This window comes from Entelurus aequoreus, linkage group LG17, assembly GCF_033978785.1.
Source record: "Entelurus aequoreus isolate RoL-2023_Sb linkage group LG17, RoL_Eaeq_v1.1, whole genome shotgun sequence".
Taxonomy (NCBI): Eukaryota; Metazoa; Chordata; class Actinopteri; order Syngnathiformes; family Syngnathidae; genus Entelurus; species Entelurus aequoreus.
The window spans coordinates 44,466,956-44,485,407 of NC_084747.1; the positions used below are offsets into that span (position 1 = coordinate 44,466,956).

General features: G+C 36.7%; 2 protein-coding genes and 1 long non-coding RNA gene across 4 annotated transcripts in view; 2 read left to right on the forward strand and 1 right to left on the reverse strand.

The window, feature by feature from the left end:
* pgm5 (phosphoglucomutase 5) overlaps positions 1-3,721 on the forward strand; it is a 62,940-nt gene extending 59,219 nt beyond the window's left edge. For both annotated transcript variants that reach the window (XM_062024261.1, XM_062024262.1), the window contains exon 12: positions 3,248-3,721. In XM_062024261.1, coding sequence (XP_061880245.1) covers positions 3,248-3,337 — 90 coding nt within the window. In that variant the 3' untranslated portion in view covers positions 3,338-3,721. The remainder of the gene's footprint in view (positions 1-3,247) is intronic.
* Positions 3,722-6,536: 2,815 nt separating this feature from the next.
* On the reverse strand, positions 6,537-11,573 carry LOC133632919 (transmembrane protein 252-like). Its single transcript, XM_062025745.1, has 4 exons — positions 11,376-11,573; positions 11,208-11,289; positions 10,580-10,915; positions 6,537-7,079 (listed from the first exon to the last, which is right to left on the reverse strand). The coding sequence occupies exons 3-4, from the start codon at positions 10,852-10,854 to the stop codon at positions 6,845-6,847; spliced, it is 510 nt and encodes a 169-aa protein (XP_061881729.1). The 5' UTR covers positions 10,855-10,915; positions 11,208-11,289; positions 11,376-11,573; the 3' UTR covers positions 6,537-6,844.
* Positions 10,367-18,452, forward strand: part of LOC133632921 (uncharacterized) — a 93,987-nt gene continuing 85,901 nt past the window's right edge. Inside the window, exons 1-2 of the long non-coding RNA XR_009821732.1 lie at positions 10,367-10,500; positions 10,655-10,767. This is a non-coding gene — a long non-coding RNA (uncharacterized LOC133632921). The remainder of the gene's footprint in view (positions 10,501-10,654; positions 10,768-18,452) is intronic.

The window sequence follows — 18,452 nt, forward strand, 5'->3', positions numbered from 1 at the left end:
TTACCAACTCTGCAGCAGTCATTGATGTACTTTTCTTCTCATTTATTTTTTTCACACTGTCATGTCCCTGATGTCATGCATGTTGCACCATAACAAGAACCAGCTGACAAACTAGGTAATTGCCTCTATAAAATGCATGTTTTTACAGGGCTGTAGGATGTTACGTCATGACAACTAGCTAACCTATAATCTAAACAACTATCTGTTTATCTGCATGTTGCCCTTATCACTATCCATCTGCGTAAGTAACAACAGTATCTATACGTGCTGCCTTACACAACAAAGCAAAGAGCAGACGGATGTTATTGTGGTACAAATTGTTGTTGACCTATAGTTACTGGAGCCACAATATTAGGTACACCTGCACAATCTAATGAGACAGTAGATTATAAAAACAATATTCTTCTACAAAATTAAGTGATTGACATTGTCAGAGAGGTGTTCTGGTTAAGAATATGTTTATTATAATGGTTGTAGAACTACACTGGATCACACTTACAGTTCATGTTGACATGGTATGACATTTAAGTACACACAGTAAATAAACTAGAAAGAAAGAAAGTAAACCAGAATGTAATACAATAAAAACATGGATCTACCCATGTATGTTTGTACCATATTTGGCAGTAAACAGCAAAACTACAGTCTGTGATTTCATCCACGTGCAGATTGAAGATGCCTTGTGGGAGCCGTTGTGGTCCTCTACAATATTACACGCATTTGATCAGATTGAGCAGAGGTTGCTACTAGTGTTTGTTGCACTGCTTCTCATTTATTTTCTGTTACGCCCCCCTAGGAAGAAGAAAACATTTTGTTCCCTTTCACACGCCGCCGCTACTATAAGTAGTATCATTTGTTTTTAAATTTGTAATAAGTACACCCCTGCATAACATTTGAATTCTTATTAACATTAAAGAAAACAAACGAAAAAAGAAATATAGATGAAGTTTCAACAAATAACAACTTTATTAAGATTTATACCTATGAAGGTTTTCATCCATCCAGGTCGTTTTCATCTCAGGGCGTTCAATCGTTCGTAACTGGACTGTTTGGTTTGTCTTGGAAGACGTTTCGCCTCTCATCCGAGTAGGCTTCACCAGTTCGTGCTCATAGACTTAGATTAGTCAGATCAAGTCCAACGGTTGGTGCCAAATCCCCAAATATTTATACTCCAAAAAACCAGGAGTGTGTGCCTGGACAAGGATGGTTTCGTCCGATCGAAGTAAGAAAAACAACTGTTTTGATGTAAACGAGCAATCCTAACTGTCAAAGCCAACGACAGTCATTGAAATGGTAGCATTGAGGTATTGTGCAGCAGAACGATTGCTGTGGATCGACTATTATCAGTCCAAAATAGTCTAAATCCCCCACGTAAGCATTCCATTCAGTTGTAAACAAATGGCACAAATGGGTTTCTGGTAAACCTTCTGTGACCAGAATGTTTCTAATTCCTGTTATTTGTCGGAGGCTAAATTGCCTTTTGTCTTATGGTTGAAAGGACAGTGTTGTATGTGGGAGACAGGTGGTGTCGCAGACCAGGAAGTGGAAGTAAAATAAGAGCGCTGACAGGAAATAAACACAAAGTAAGGAAACATAACAAGATGTGAATGTGACAGATCGTCACAATAATGATCCGATAACGATACTTTGTGCAAAAATACCTAATGTGTCTGGTCAAATTCCAAAAGTATTGTATTGTAAGTGTTGCTGCTCTTGGGGAATCATCTTCAAACAATATAAAATCACAGGGCTAAACAAATGATGACGTTGTTCTGCACTGAATGCGTTGTCTTATCACATTCAACTCTGTATGTAGAGTCTCCAAATAGCCTACAATAAAATGATACATACACTTGCTGTTTTATAATACTGAGTAACTCATTATAATTGCTAGTAGTTTTCTTAAATAAACAAATGACAGACCGGATGACTAAGCACGGCACAGTGTGCCGCTGCACTTGCGCATTACGTACATACCTACCTGTAGGCGGAAGAAAAAGTAGTTCCCAGGAATCACGTTTTATTTAGACAAGATCTCAGTGATTTAGTTACTTTACACAGAGTTCCTGTTAATTAATGTAATTATTGAGATAATTACATTGTAATTACATTATCTCAAATAATTGAAGTATCGAAAGTATTGATATTTTGATTTGACAATCAATATTGTAGCATAAAGATCTGGTATCAGCGTTATCGGTGTTTCAGTATCGAACCGCACGTCTCTATGATACTACATGATACTGATAAAGCATGTTCGCTGGGGTCTCTTGCGGCATCGCTCTACACCTGCCCCACTATTTGAGAATAACTCGTTTATCTATAGCAAATAATACCATGTTTTGTTATTGTCAACAGTGCTGTGTGTGTGTGTATGTGTGGGTGTGTGTGTTTGTGTGTGTGTGTGTGTGTATGTGTGTGTTTTATTCTCTTGTTTCTGTCTTTTATCTGTGTAAAACACATTGTGTTGCCACTAAGTGCTGTATGAATAAAGTTTGATTGAGTTTGATTTAGCTACAGCAAATTAAGACCAATGTTTTTTATACAATTTACAGTACAACTGACAAATAATTTATTTTAATAACAATATAAAATAATGTAATCAAATTTTTTATTTTTTTATTTATTCTTTTTTGATTTATCAATCCAACAAAATAATACACAATAATACCATAATAACGCAATTCCAGCCAAGCAACATTCAGAATAGCAATCAACAGACCAATTGAGAGGACACACAAAAAATGACACAAAACAATCCAAAAGTAGTCAAACAAAAATGAATAATATCAACAACAGTATCAATATTAATAATAATTCATATATAGCAGTGATTAGAAATTCCTCATTGGCATTATCATCGCAGCCATTTATAAAAAGATAAAAACATTTAAAAAATGAACAATAGTGTCACAGTGGCTTACACTTGCATGTAAAATGTAATTTGTTGAAAACTCTTTGATCAAAATTTAAAAAATCATAAATCTAAATGTTACCTTTTTTAACAATTAACAAAAAATTACATTAAATCAGTTCAATTCAAATGGCAAAGAAAAAATGTAGCAAATAAAATATATTAAATTGACATAATTTACATAAAATTAACTAACTACTTACAGTCACTAAAAGTTATACTGGAAGTTTCAGCGGTTGTTGCATTAAGCGTGCAGGATTTCTTAGACTTCTTATGAATAATGAATGTTCATCATCATCAAACACTCCCCTACCAATTGGTGTGTCACTGCAGGTGGTGCTGGGTCCTCTCATCGCCATCGCACTCAAGATCTCCAACATTCACGAGAGGACGGGAAGCAGTGGCCCTAACGTTATCACATGAGTAGAAAACACTTTTTTGCATCTCCCTGCTTTCCATGTGTCCTCTGCAGCTTCATTCCGTGCACGCCCACTGAGGCGCTTACTTTCAACTCTTTGGAGTAAAAATAACAAAAAAGACTAATTAGTGACCACTATCTCGTGTGTCACTTATAACCATCAACAGGGAGCTATTTAATTATGGATGCATCATGACAAATAGCATATTCATCAATGTGCATGGGCCTTCTATTTCATCTTTTATTGAGTTTATTGGGGAAATATTAACAAACCTTCATGCTAAAGCGTCTGTTTCCACACTTTTCCCATGTTGTTTGTATGCCCCACTATATGAAACACTATAGTATCAAATCAGGCAATGCATCACTAATAAATCCTTGCCAAATCAATTCGGAGTGCCTTGTATATCAAAATTTGATAGGATGCAAAAATACTTCATTCATATTTATGATATTTCTCAATTATGTTTTTTTGTGTGCCTTTTGGTGTTTGGGCTCTAGTGAACATATTTTGTATAGGGTTTTCCATGCTTTAGATACAGCAAAGGCTTGTGCAGTAGAAAGTCAAAAGGTTCCGCTTGAAGATAAGAAAAACAGTGTTGATCTTTACGAGGCCTGAAATTGACACTGAGAACAGGAACTTGTAAACACGCTGATTGCCGTGGTTATGAGTTGAGGATGTGCCAGTGGATATACGCACAAATGTCTTCACACGGTCAACTCCTTCTTTACCAGCTACTTATTGCACCGTCAAGACTTTTACAATTTTTTTTTTTTTTTACAATAGCACAGGCTATGTCTGAAGTGCCTGGATTAGAATCAGTGGCAAACTCAGTCACAAAAATGAGTCACTAGTCAACCATGCAAAAAAAGAATGGGTGTAAAAAGAAAGTCAATTTTGAATGAATCCCAATTCTTATTTGTATCAATTCCTAATTAATTAATAATTTAAAAAATATATATATATATATATATTTTTTCAAATCTGTCCTTTCCAGCCAAGCAAATCATATTTGTGATGTTGATGCCCATATTTGCTGTACAGATAAGTAAGTATTTATAAATGGTTGATTTATATAGCCTATATAAATCAACCATTTGTAAATACACATTAGTAGGCTAAATGAACCTCTTCAACAGATAAGTAAGTAATACAAACATTTATCAAAGCTGTTTGTCTATTTTATGGAGGAATGTAGTTAATCATAGAACTGGCATCCAGTGTTATTAAAAAAAAGTATTGATTATGAATCGAGAATCATTTTGAATCGAGAATTGTTTGTCGATCAAAATGTTACCCCAAAAAGAATCAAATCGAATGGTGCCCAAAGATTCAAATCCCCAAAATGTCCAATATATCTTTTTAATATTTCAAATTACATACTTAAATCACTAAATGAAAAAATATATTTTTGTAGATAATTTTGATTAGCTGTGAGTCTGTAACTATGTTGAAAAGTATTAAGGGTTAGTTTAGTGCACTCTCACACACACACACACACACACACACACACACACACACACACACACACACACACACACACACACACACACACACACACACAAATATATATATATATATATATATATATATATATATATATATATATATATATATATATATGTATATGTATATATATATATATGTATATATATATATATATATATATATATATATATATATATATATATATATATATATATATATATATATATATATATATATATATATATATATATATATATACTACCGTTCAAAAGTTTGGGGTCACCCAAACAATTTTGTGGAATAGCCTTCATTTCTAAGAACAAGAATAGACTGTCGAGTTTCAGATGAAAGTTCTCTTTTTCTGGCCATTTTGAGCGTTTAATTGACCCCACAAATGTGATGCTCCAGAAACTCAATCTGCTCAAAGGAAGGTCAGTTTTGTAGCTTCTGTAACGAGCTAAACTGTCTTCAGATGTGTGAACATGATTGCACAAGGGTTTTCTAATCATCAATTAGCCTTCTAAGCCACTGAGCAAACACATTGTACCATTAGAACACTGGAGTGATAGTTGCTGGAAATGGGCCTCTATACACCTATGTAGATATTGCACCAAAAACCAGACATTTGCAGCTAGAATAGTCATTTACCACATTAGCAATGTATAGAGTGTATTTCTTTAAAGTTAAGACTAGTTTAAAGTTATCTTCATTGAAAAGTACAGTGCTTTTCCTACAAAAATAAGGACATTTCAATGTGACCCCAAACTTTTGAACGGTAGTGTATGTATATATATATATACTGTCTTGAAGAATTTGGAGGTAATCATCCTTTTTCATTGTCCCATTTACTCTCTGTAAAGCACCAGTTCCATTGGCAGCAAAACAGGCCCAGAGCATAATACTACCACCACCATGCTTGATGGTAGGAATGGTGTTCCTGGGATTAAAGGCCTCACCTTTTCTCCTCCAAACATATTGCTGGGTATCGTGGCCAAAAAGCTCAATTTTTGTTTCATCTGACCACAGAACTTTCCTCCAGGTCTTATCTTTGTCCGTGTGATGTCAGATGAAACAAAAATTGAGCTCAATCAGGCTAGAATTAAGGTTTTAGAATGGCCTTCCCAAAGTCCCAAAGTCCTGACTGAAGTATGGACAATGCTGAAGAAACAAGTCCATATCAGAAAACCAACACATTTAGCTGAACTGCACCAATTTTGTCAAGAGGAGTGGTATACTTTTGACCCAGCAGATTTGGTCACATTTTCAGTAGACCCATAATAAATTCATAAAAGAACCAAACTTCATGATTGTTTTTTGTGACCAACAAGTATGTGCTCCAATCACTCTTTCACAAAAAAATAAGAGTTGTAGAAATGATTGGAAACTCAAGACAGCCATGACATTATGCTCTTTACAAGTGTATGTAAACTTTTGACCACGACTGTATACATATAATGGTACCCAAATTTCAATGCAAACCTGACTATGTTCTACTGAAAAGACTGTGATATCTAGCAGTACTAAAGTTCTAAAAGGTTTTTGGGTCTCCTCTAGTCATGTTTTATTGCTTTGAACTTTTAAACGGTGGTAGAACGACTCCATCCCCTATTAAAACAGGTTGTTAGGACTAGATGATGTGATTCAGTCATCAGAGACATTATCCATTCATTTGCAACTAGTATTATGGTGAACATAAAAGTCAGTTGATGGTGGAATATTCTCACAAAAATCTGAAAATGTTGTTTATTGGTAAACTGTCCAGCATGACATGACACACTCCAGAAAAAGGAGAAGCAACCATGTGTACATGTACTATTACCTTATACAAACAATAGAAACACAAACAAGTCAGTGTCAATGTCTTGATGCTCTCTGGCTGTCCTTGGATCGACCATGTGTGCCTAATGTCATGTCGTGTAACCACATCTCTCGGCACTATTGTGCAGATGCCCAGCCTTAGCCACTTGGGGGTGCATCATGCATGTGTGGAACTCTTCCTTCATTCTGTGGACCCCGCTCTCTCTCATCCACACATCCCGAAGGAAGCCTCAGTCCTCTCCTCAGGATACAGACTGTAAGGAGGCGGCTGCTCCCAGCTCCATGTGCAGTCTGGACTCTGAGCGCTGTCCTGGCTGTAGAGTGGAGGTGCCAAGCCCAAGATCACCTGCACCTCCTCCAGGACCAGTTCTTCCCCTGGATGTGGACTCTGGTGGCTCCCCTGGGACTCCTCATAGGCGGGGGGGAAGGAGTTGGGTCTTCTATAGTGTATTCAAATAGAACAACGGGTGGTTAATCACATCTGATATCATGGACAATATTTCGATTGCAAGTTGGCTATATTTTTGTACTATTCAGGATATGTTCACTGTACTTTTTGGTGAACATTTATTTCCTTTTTCTCGTTTGGATTAGTCACAGATGAATAAAAAACACAAATGGTCGAGTCATGTCCGTAACTGCGTTGGTTCCCTCCGGGTACTCCGGCTTCCTCCCACCTCCAAAGACATGCACCTGGGGATAGGTTGATTGGCAACACTAAATTGTCCCTAGTGTGTGAATGTGAATGTTGTCTGTCTATCTGTGTTGGCCCTGCGATGAGGTGGCGACTTGTCCAGGGTGTACCCCGCCTACCGCCCGAATGCAGCTGAGACAGGCTCCAGCACCCCCCGTGACTCCGAAAGGGACAAACGGTAGAAACATTGCCCACAAGAGGGTGGCAATATTACTCCGATTTATATCATAGGGCAGTGTTTTTCAACCTTTTTTGAGCCAAGGCACGTCATGTTTGGATGTACATTGTGGACACCGTCTTTGCTCCACAGTAAGTCTTTGCTGTCGTCCAGCATTCTGTTTTTGTTTACTTTGTAGCCAGTTCAGTTTTAGTTTCGTTATGCATAGCCTTCCCTAAGCTTCGATGCCTTTTCTTAGGGGCACTCAACTTTTGTTTATTTTTGGTTCAAGCATTAGATACCTTTTTACCTGCACGCTGCCTCCCGCTGTTTCCGACATCTACAAAGAAATTACTGTATTTTTCGGAATATAAGTCGCAGGTTTTTTTTATAGTTTGGCCGGGGGTGTGACTTGTAGTCAGGAGCGACTTATGTGTGAAATTATTAACACATTACCGTAAAATATCAAATAATATTATTTTGCTCATTCACGTAAGAGACTAGACGTATAAGATTTCATGGGATTTAGCGATTAGGAGTGACAGATTGTTTGGTAAACCTATAGCATGTTCTATATGTTATAGTTATTTGAATGACTCTTACCATAATATGTTACGTTAACATACCAGGCACGTTCTCAGTTGGTTATTTATGCGTCATATAACGTACACTTATTCAGCCTGTTGTTCACTATTCTTTATTTATTTTAAATTGCCTTTCAAATGTCTATTGTTGGTGTTGGGTTTTATCAAATAAATTTCCCCCAAAAGTGCAACTTATACTCCAGTGCAACTTATATATGTTTTATTCCTTCTTTATTATGCATTTTCAGCCAGTGCGACTTATACTCCGGAGCGACTTATACTCCGAAAAATACGGTAGCTACCGGCTGCCACCTACTGATATGGTAGAGTATTACACGGTTACTCTGCCGAGCTCTAGACAGCACCGACACTCAACAACCACACATATTTTGCAGACTATAATTACGGGTTTGCAAAAAATATTTTTAACCCAAATAGGTGAAATTAGATAATCTCCCACGGCACACCAGACTGTATCCGCACAGTGGTTGAAAAACACTGTCATAGGGTACTAACAATAGGCAAAAACACGCCGCGGGCCAATCTTCTTGTTAAATTTGGGATGTATCGTGGGTCGCACTGAAGAGTCTGGCGGGCTGCACTTGGCCCGAAGGCCGTAGTGTGAACACCACTGACCTAGACAAACGAAATGTCAATTTGTGCAATTTAATTCTTAGTAGAGATGTATCGGCCGATAATGCTTTAAAATGTAAAATCGTAAATTATCGGTATCGTTTTTTTTATTATCAGTATCGTTTTTTAAATTTTACTTATTTTTTTATTTATTAAATCAACATAAAAAACACAAGATACACTTACAATAAGTGCACCAACCCAAAAAGCCTCCCTCCCCCATTTGAGTTTGACTCATTCACACAAAAGGGTTGTTTCTTTCTGTTATTAATATTTTGTTTCCTACATTATATATCAATATAGATCAATACAGTCTGCAAAGAATACAGTCCGTAAGCACACATGATTGTGCGTGCTGCTGGTCCACTAATAGTACTAACCTTTAACAGTTAATTTGACTCATTTTCATTAATTACTAGTTTCTATGTAACTGTTTTTATATTGTTTTACTTTCTTTTTTATTCAAGAAAATGTTTTTAATTTATTTATCTTATTTTATTTTATTATTTTTTAACCATACCTGGTTGTCCAAATTAGGCATAATAATGTGTTAATTCCACGACTGTATATATCGGTATCGGTTGATATCGGTATCGGTAATTAAAGAGTTGGACAATATCGGAATATCGGATATCGGCAAAAAGCCATTATCGGACATCCCTAGTACTAACAATAGGCAAAAACACGCCGCGGGCCAATCTTCTTGTTAAATTTGGGATGTCTCGTGGGTCGCACTGAAGAATCTGGCGGGCTGGACTTGGCCCGCAGGCCGTAGTGTGAATACTGACCTAGACAAACAAAATGTCAAATCATTAATTCTTAGTAGGGATGTCCGATAATGGCTTTTTTACCGATATCAGATATTCCGATATTGTCCAACTCTTAATTACCGATACCGATATCAACCGATACCGATATATACAGTCGTGGAATTAACACATTATCATGCCTAATTTGGACAACCAGGTATGGTGAAGATAAGGTCCTTTTTAAAAAAAATTAATAATGTCCTTTTTAAAAATAATAATAAAATAATATAAGATAAATAAATTAAAAACATTTTCTTGAATAAAAAAGAAAGTAAAACAATATAAAAACAGTTACATAGAAACTAGTAATTAATGAAAATGAGTCAAATTAACTGTTAAAGGTTAGTACTATTAGTGGACCAGCAGCACGCACAATCATGTGTGCTTACGGACTTATCCCTTGCAGACTGTATTGATATATATTGATATTTAATGTAGGAACCAGAATATTAATAACAGAAAGAAACAACCCTTTTGTGTGAATGAGTGTGCATGAGTGTAAATGGGGGAGGGAGGTTTTTTGGGTTGGTGCACTAATTGTAAGTGTATCTTGTGTTTTTTATGTTGATTTAATAAAAAATAAAAAAATAAAAAAAACGTTACCGATAATAAAAAAAACGATACCGATCATTTCTGATATTACATTTTTAAAGCATTTAGAGATGTCCGATAATATCGGACATCTCTAATTCTTAGTATGATTTTTTTTTTAAAATTATTATTATTGTTTTACATGCTTTGTATGTAGATTATATCATTCAAGGTGTAAATATAACTGTACAGAAAAATGTATTGTTTAATTTAAAAAAAAACAAGTGGTCGCGATAAGTGACGTAAACCGGAAATTGAAGTAAATCTGTTGATCACCGTCGCACGATTGCACCTGTTAGCTATCAAAATAGATATATGTTGTATTTCAGTTGTTAGAGTTACATAGTAAATCATGTCTGGGTGGCTTAGGATTGTTGTTAAAAGATAAATGAGGTAAGGAATTATGAATTACATTTGTATTTATTTTGATAAATAATTTATTTCGACCTAGAAGCTATTGCAGGTCACCGACCTCTCAATGGTGTACACTTGGATGTCGTGTTGTAGTCTTCTCCTCCGATACACTTTGCTCTTCATGTGGTGGCAGAAGCTCCAAATGACGCCGACAAAGATGGCCAGGAAGCCTGACACCATCAGGACGTAAGCAAGGATGAGTGCCCATGAGTCTACGTCGTCGTTGCCGCCCTGTTGGGACAGCAGGTAGGCGCCCATGCAAATCAACGCAAAGCCAAAGCAGGGCATCACCACACGCAGCATTGAGCACAAGTGCTTCTTCACGTTCTTCATCTTGCTTTCTCTTTAAAAATGTCTTCACTTCTTAGTGGACGTTGACTGACTGCAACTTTCCCTGCAAGCAGTGTAAAGGTATGTGAGTGTAGTAATGTCCTGGAGGTGCAGCCTCCGTGGTTGTTTATTAACATTCTTAATTTGGCTGCAGATGCACACAAACAAATCTTTGGAGAAATACGTTAAAGAGGAGCTAGAGCTTCATTTCAAATAATGAGATGAGTAATTGTCTGTTTAATGCTATTGATTGGCTTAACGTGCATCTAAAGCAGCACATTATTACCCTGAGTCATGTCAGTAGAGGGCGCTGTTAGCCACATAGTGCTTAAATTGGGCAACATTACATTACTCACCAAGGACAGTCAAAAACAGCGAGTCTGAACTTTGACACATCCTAGTGGAAAAGTCATGACGTTATGTTTTCCATTCTTCATGCTAACAAATAGATAAAAAACAAAAGTTAAAGTTAGTTCATTTTACCGGCCTCCACGCACACTGTATATTAGAATTACATACACTACCGTTCAAAAGTTTGGGGTCACATTGAAATGTCCTTATTTTTTAAGAAAAAGCACTGTACTTTTCAATGAAGATAACTTTAAACTAGTCTTAACTTTAAAGAAATACACTCTATACATTGCTAATGTGGTAAATGATTATTCTAGCTGCAAATGTCTGGTTTTTGGTGCAATATCTACATTGGTGTATAGAGGCCCATTTCCAGCAACTATCACTCCAGTGTTCTAATGGTACAATGTGTTTGCTCATTGGCTCAGAAGGCTAATTGATGATTAGAAAACCCTTGTGCAATCATGTTCACACATCTGAAAACAGTTTAGCTCATTACAGAAGCTACAAAACTGACCTTCCTTTGAGCAGATTGAGTTTTTGGAGCATCACATTTGTGGGGTCAATTAAACGCTCAAAATGGCCAGAAAAAGAGAACTTTCATCTGAAACTCGACAGTCTATTCTTGTTCTTAGAAATGAAGGCTATTCCACAAAATTGTTTGGGTGACCCCAAACTTTTGAACGGTAGTGTATATCTAGACCAGGGGTGTCCAAACTTATAGACTTGGAGGCCGCAATGGGCTAAAAAAATTGGGCCTGGGCCATGCCAGGAACCTGAGGGTTGCAGGTTCGCTCCCCGCCTCTTGACATCCAAATCGCTGCCGTTGTGTCCTTGGGCAGGACACTTCACCCTTGCCCCCGGTGCCGCTCACTCTGGTGAATGAATGAATGATAGGTGGTGGTCGGAGGGGTTGTACCCGCAAACTGGAAGCCTCGTTTCCGTCAGTCTACCCCAGGGCAGCTGCATGTGGCTACAAATGTAGCTTACCACAACCAGGTGTGAATGAATGATGGGTTCCCACTTCTCTGTGAGTGCTTTGAGTATCTAATAATAGAAAAGCGCGATATAAAATGTAATTTATTATTATTATTAATATTTATATACCCTATACCTGGGGTAGGGTAACTGTGGCTCTTTTGATGACTGCATCTGGCTCTCAGATAAATCTTAGCTGACATTGCTTAACACGGTAAGTAATAAATAATTACGCTGGTAACGTTGAAAATATAAAACATTATCATGCATTTTAATCCATCCGTCCGTTTTCTACCGCACCTGTTCAAGAAGTCGCAAAGTACTTCTGATTCTGAAGTATTTTATTTATTATTGGTTAGCTTCAGAATAACAATGTTATTAAAAAGAGTAAGAGACTAATTAAACTCTAAAAATTTTTGGTTTTACTTAAAAATGCATGCATTTAGTTGTATTCAGTGTTAAAAAACATTATATGGCTCTCACGGAAATACATTTTATACCTTTTAGATATTTAGGGAAAGTAAATTTAAAAATAATTGTATCTTTAATTATGATCATGATTTCTGGTTATGTTAGGCCAGCAGAAAAGGCCTTGCTGGCCCTGAGGGCACACCACTGGTGTAATGTAAATAAATTAGATATCGAAATCACTACAGTAACTTCAGTTGTTTTTATTATTTATTACAACTGTGTGCGGTCTCAGTGATCTATGATCCCGTTTACACAGCTGTTTTTACACGTAATCTGTGATCGCGATGCTTAAGGTCTACACATTAATTTCATACCAAACTGACGAGGGAAGTTTGCCAAACATGTAAGAATTCAGTACAACATGTAGTAAAGCCATATTTTTGAGGTCAATCGCCAATACCCTGTAATATAAATGCGCGCGCGCGCGCACACTCACACAAATACACACTTTAAGACGCTTTTTTCGCCACACAGCAGTGTGTTGATTGACGACAATTGAATTGTACAAAAAAAATATTTAAGTTTTCATTGATTAAAGCAAGCGATTGTAGACTGAACAACAACACATAACTTCAACTACTTCAACTTTAACAACCACACCACCCACATCAGACCGTGACGACGATGCAATATGAAGTCTAAACGATAAACTGTTGAATATTAAGAGTATATGAAAGTTTGACTTCTACCTTTTGACTTCCCTGACGACCGCCTTAAAGTTTTATAATCAAAAGCAGCGAAAATGTGCCAAACATGGGGAAGTTTGAAGAGAGGGTTTTGCATATCACCCATCGTGCACTGTAGTGAATTTATGTGTGAATAATTTAAAATTATATTTAGTGCTTGAATGTGTTTTATAATGTTCAATGAGCAGGAGTGTGTTATGTGTGACACTGTGTTGACTTACTTTGTTGGTTATAGAATTAAAAGGCATTTTCCGCTGATTCTAACATTGCCCACAAGAGGGTGGCAATATTACTCCGATTTATATCACAGGGTACTAACAATAGGCAAAAACACGGCACGGGCCAATCTTCTTGTTAAATTTGGGATGTCCCGTGGGTCGCACTGAAGAGTCTGGCGGGCTGCACTTGGCCCGCAGGCCGTAGTGTGAACACCACTGACCTAGACAATCATTCTGTGGAATTTCATTCTTGGTATGATTTTTTAAAAATTATTATTGTTTTACATGCTTTATATGTAGATTATATCATTCAAGGTGTAAATATAACTGTACAGAAAAATGTAACTTAAAACATTTTTATGCACGTACAACAATAATAATCTTTAGTATATCAGTATGTGAAATTAAATTATGGAATGGATAAGCATAAAAATCAAACAATGTACTAATATGATACATTTTAAGAGGCTTTTCTAACAAGTGTGAACAGAGCACAATAAAACATATTTGTAATCGTTTTGAACTTGGTGAAAACAATATGTTATGTAAATCGGAACTGACTTAATTAGTTACTATAAGAGAACTGTTGTATTTAGAATTCATCGATGTAAATTGTTACAAAATGAGAACAGGAAGTGGACATATGTGTTAGTAGTTGCTATGAAATGGAAAGGGGGTAAGATCAAATAAGCTTTACGTTTTCCTACTCCTTTTCGCACATGCTGCAAAAGTATGTGATGTATCGTGCTAAAATTGTATACTTGTTCGAAATAAACTTCAACCAACCAAAGCTGAGACCCCCAAAACGCAATTTACACCAAGTTTAAGCGTCTAGAATTGCATTAAAAAATATATATGTAATATTGTGAATATTTGTTATACATTTTTCTTTATAAGGTTGTATTTTAATTTGTTCAATTTACAGTTGACCCTTGCCAAATATTGCGGCTTCACCACATCCTGTTTTTTAGCTTAAGTTAAGCCATTTCAAGCATAAAAATTATGTAAAAATATCAATACTAGGAGACTAAACCAATCATAGCACTGTTCAGTATTGCGGCTATGGAGTGGCTCAGCCTCACACATTACTACATCAGATTAAGTTTGTAAAGTGACTGAAGGGGGTTATTTCATGTCTAGAGGGCTGTTAAAAAACATTTAGAAGGTGATAAACAGTTTTTTTTTATTTAGTTATGAAAATATTTGATCCATAACGATTCCTACTTCGCAGTAATTTGTTTATCGTGGTCATCTTGAATCAGTTAACAGTAATAAACGGGGGACAACTGTAAGGGCACTTTTGTTTTCATGTTTTGTGTATCTTTTTTTTGTAGAACTTGAAACCTAAAAAAACAACTTATTTTAAAGCAACAGTAAGGTAACGTCTTTTTCACTGTTTTTGTAGCTTAAGGGTTGCCACAGAAACCCCAGTGATGCGTGTCTCCTTATTACATGCTAGTGTACCATAGATATGCTTGAAACGTTTTTATTTTAAGGTCAAATGACAATGTATTGTTGCCTTGATGATGCATCAGCGTGAATGCTAATCTGCATATTGTGCAGTGTAATGAATGAAACCACATACACACAGGCTTTTTACTGGCACTGTTTCAGCGCTCTTATCAGTGAGAGAAGTAATCCTCTGAGTGGAACGCATCGTGGCTTGTATATGACAATTGCATCACAGCAGGATAACACATCCTGATATTTGATTGCAGCAAATCAATCACGCAATGCATCTTAATTGTGACACTAACTCCCTGATAGATTATACAGCAGATTAGATCATTCACATAGTCAAACAGGCTGTTGTTCAGAACAGGATATGAACATCATGTTGTGTAGTTATGACCAGTTATGGTCACGAGAAAACATCTCTGTGAGATGTCGATGGCTTGAATTTGTGCATGGAATCAATGCATGCATTAGATGATGGGCCTGCATGCAATTAGAGTGAGTGTGCGCATACACATGCACACATACTTCTTTTAGACCTCATTATGTACTGATAATAATAGACAGAGGGTCATTAGTGATGAATGAAGGCCGGTTATTAATCAAATGGACCTGATGACGACCTGCTATCTGCTCTTTGAGATTAATAATACACATTATAGTTAGACTACGCTCTATCATAGTGCACAACTTTGCACATAAAGGCCTCCACAGGGTAGATAGATAGCACTTTTTTTGTTTGTTTACATAATCAATCGTTTAGTTTTGTCATGCGATTTTTATCTGCAGTACCTCGAAAGCCCCCACGAGGGTGAGGAAGAGCTCTTGAGGTGGGATGAAGTTAGTGTATAGTATAGTATAGTTTAAGCATCTAGAATTGCATCTAGTATAGTTTAAGCATCTAGAATTGCATTAAAGAAATATATGTAATATTGTGAAGATTTGTTATACATTTTTCTTTATAATGTTGTATTTTAATTTGTTCAATTTATAGTTGACCCTTGCCAAATATTGCAGCTTCACCGCATTGCAAAATGGCAAAATTATGTAAAAATATCAATACTAGGAGACTAAACCAATCATAGCACTGTTCAGTATTGTGGCTACGGAGTTGCTCAGCCTCACACATTACTACATCAAATTAAGTGTGTAAAGTGACTGAAGGGGGTTATTTCATGTCTAGAGGGCTGTTAAAAAAACTTTTAGAAGGTGATAAACAGGTTTTTTTGATTTAGTGATGAAAATATTTGATTCATAAGATTCCTACTTCGCAGTAATTTGTTTATCGTGGTCATCTTGAATCAGTTAACAGTAATAAACGGGGGACAACTGTAAGGTCACTTTTGTTTTCATGTTTTGTGTATCTTTTTTTTTGTAGAACTATTATGCACATTATAGTTGGACTACGCTCTGTCATAGTGCACAACTTTGCACATAAAGTAGATATCACTTTTTTTTTTGGTTTACATAATCAATCGGTCAGTTTTGTCATGCGATTTGTATCTGCAGTACCTCGAAAGCCCCCATGAGGGCGAGGAAGAGCTTTTGAGGTGGGATGATGTTCAGCAGAAGTTAGTGTATACAGGTGTTTGACTCCCAACAGTTTTCCACTTGATTGAATGCCTTATTGCTTTCATCATGTGGTATGTGTTTAATGGTTTGGTTGGAGGCGGTATGAAGCAGCCCGCCTGCTTTTGATAACCAGGATCCTCCTTTGGATTGTGGTCTACATTTTTTATCTTGTTTAGTCACAGACTGTAAATCTCCCAGCAGAGGATAACATATTTATGCTGCAAACTTACAGCCCTGGTGGCCTCTGAGGGCCGCTGTTGTATATCCACTACAAATTAGGATGTACCCCTTGTCTTCTTTGCAAGACATGTTTGGGCGATAGTGTGCGTCAAACTTTATTAGAACAGTTTAGGGAAGGCCCTTTTTTGTCCGCCGTGCACAAAGCAAGGTTCTTAAAGGCATGTTTGGATGAGTTTGATGTAGAAGAATCCCACCAATCGCCTTTGGACGAAAACACACGTCATCATCTTGGTGACTTCTGATGTCAGTAGAAAGCGATTTGTTTCGAGCCACTGTGTTATTTATGTTTTTATTGGATTTCGAAACTATTAAATAAAAACTTAGGAATCAACTCATGGGCCCTGTTTACACTGCACACCAAATCAAATTTTTTGATGATTTTTTTGCCAGTCTAAACGCTCCAAAATGCTTCAAATCTGATCTTTTTGCTTCAGATTCAGGCCACATCAGGAGCTAGACTGAATCCGATTGGAATCTGATCTTTCCAAATGTCACTTCAATCGAAACGGCAATTCACTCTGGGCGAGCTACGTCATTTGCGTGCACAGGGAAAGGCGCAGCCCGCCAGCGGAAGTGGATAATTAATCACAACATCCGGTTTCGGTGAGCAAAGTCTTTTTTTGACGGGCGTATTTTCGGTGCATCACTAGTCATTAGTGCGCAAATAACAGGCTATGTGTATATAATATATACATATCACTCATCTATATTCATATGATATATGAATATATATTTTATTCAGAAGAAAACATGATTGTTGAATCACTGGAATTGACGCTGCGGCGTATTTGCTTCCATGTTACGTACATTGCGTAAGTTGTTTACGTGAGTGACTTCAAAAATAAAACCTAACCTAGATCCACGCTGGTGTCTGTGTCACCTTTAGTTAACAGCCATAAAAAGATTAGAACCCTCATAAATGTATTTAACTATATATATCCATTCATACATTATATTACTTTGACTTATTTCACGTTTAAAAAAATCCCCACTAATTTTTAGGGTGTGGTGACTTTTATTTTATTTTGTAGTATTAGTAGCGACTTGCTTGTTAATTTACGGAATCCGGTCAATTTCCTTTGTTTTCACTTGATCAAACTGTGCATGAAAGTGACGTTGAGGCCACATTGGGGCCACACAAGGAGCCTGTGCGCTTTTACAATGGAGTCTGATAAAGATCACATTTTACTTGCAGTGTAAACAGTCACACGGAAAAAATGTGGTTTGTCCAACTTTGGCCTGCTGTGTAAACGTACTGTAGTCAAAATAATCTGTTCCAGGGTAAAACTGCCGCCATTATAAACACTTATTAACTGTTGCATTGCTGGGTTGCAACATAGACACGTCAGGTTTTCGCTTTGAGGCGGGAATATTTAATGACTTCCGTTCATTTAGCAGCAGCTGTGCAGATGTCAAGCTAGATATACAAATTTAGCTGCTTGTCGTTGCTATGGTATATGCTGCAGGCTACGCAAGATGTATTAATCTACTTTAATATAATTTTTTTTAGGTTTTCTCAATGCTGAACATTTCACTATACCCACTTAACAAGACAAAAATCCATCCCATGTGGAAGTTCCTCAAGAAAATTGTTTTTATATACTCTAAGTATGTGGAGAATAACAAACGT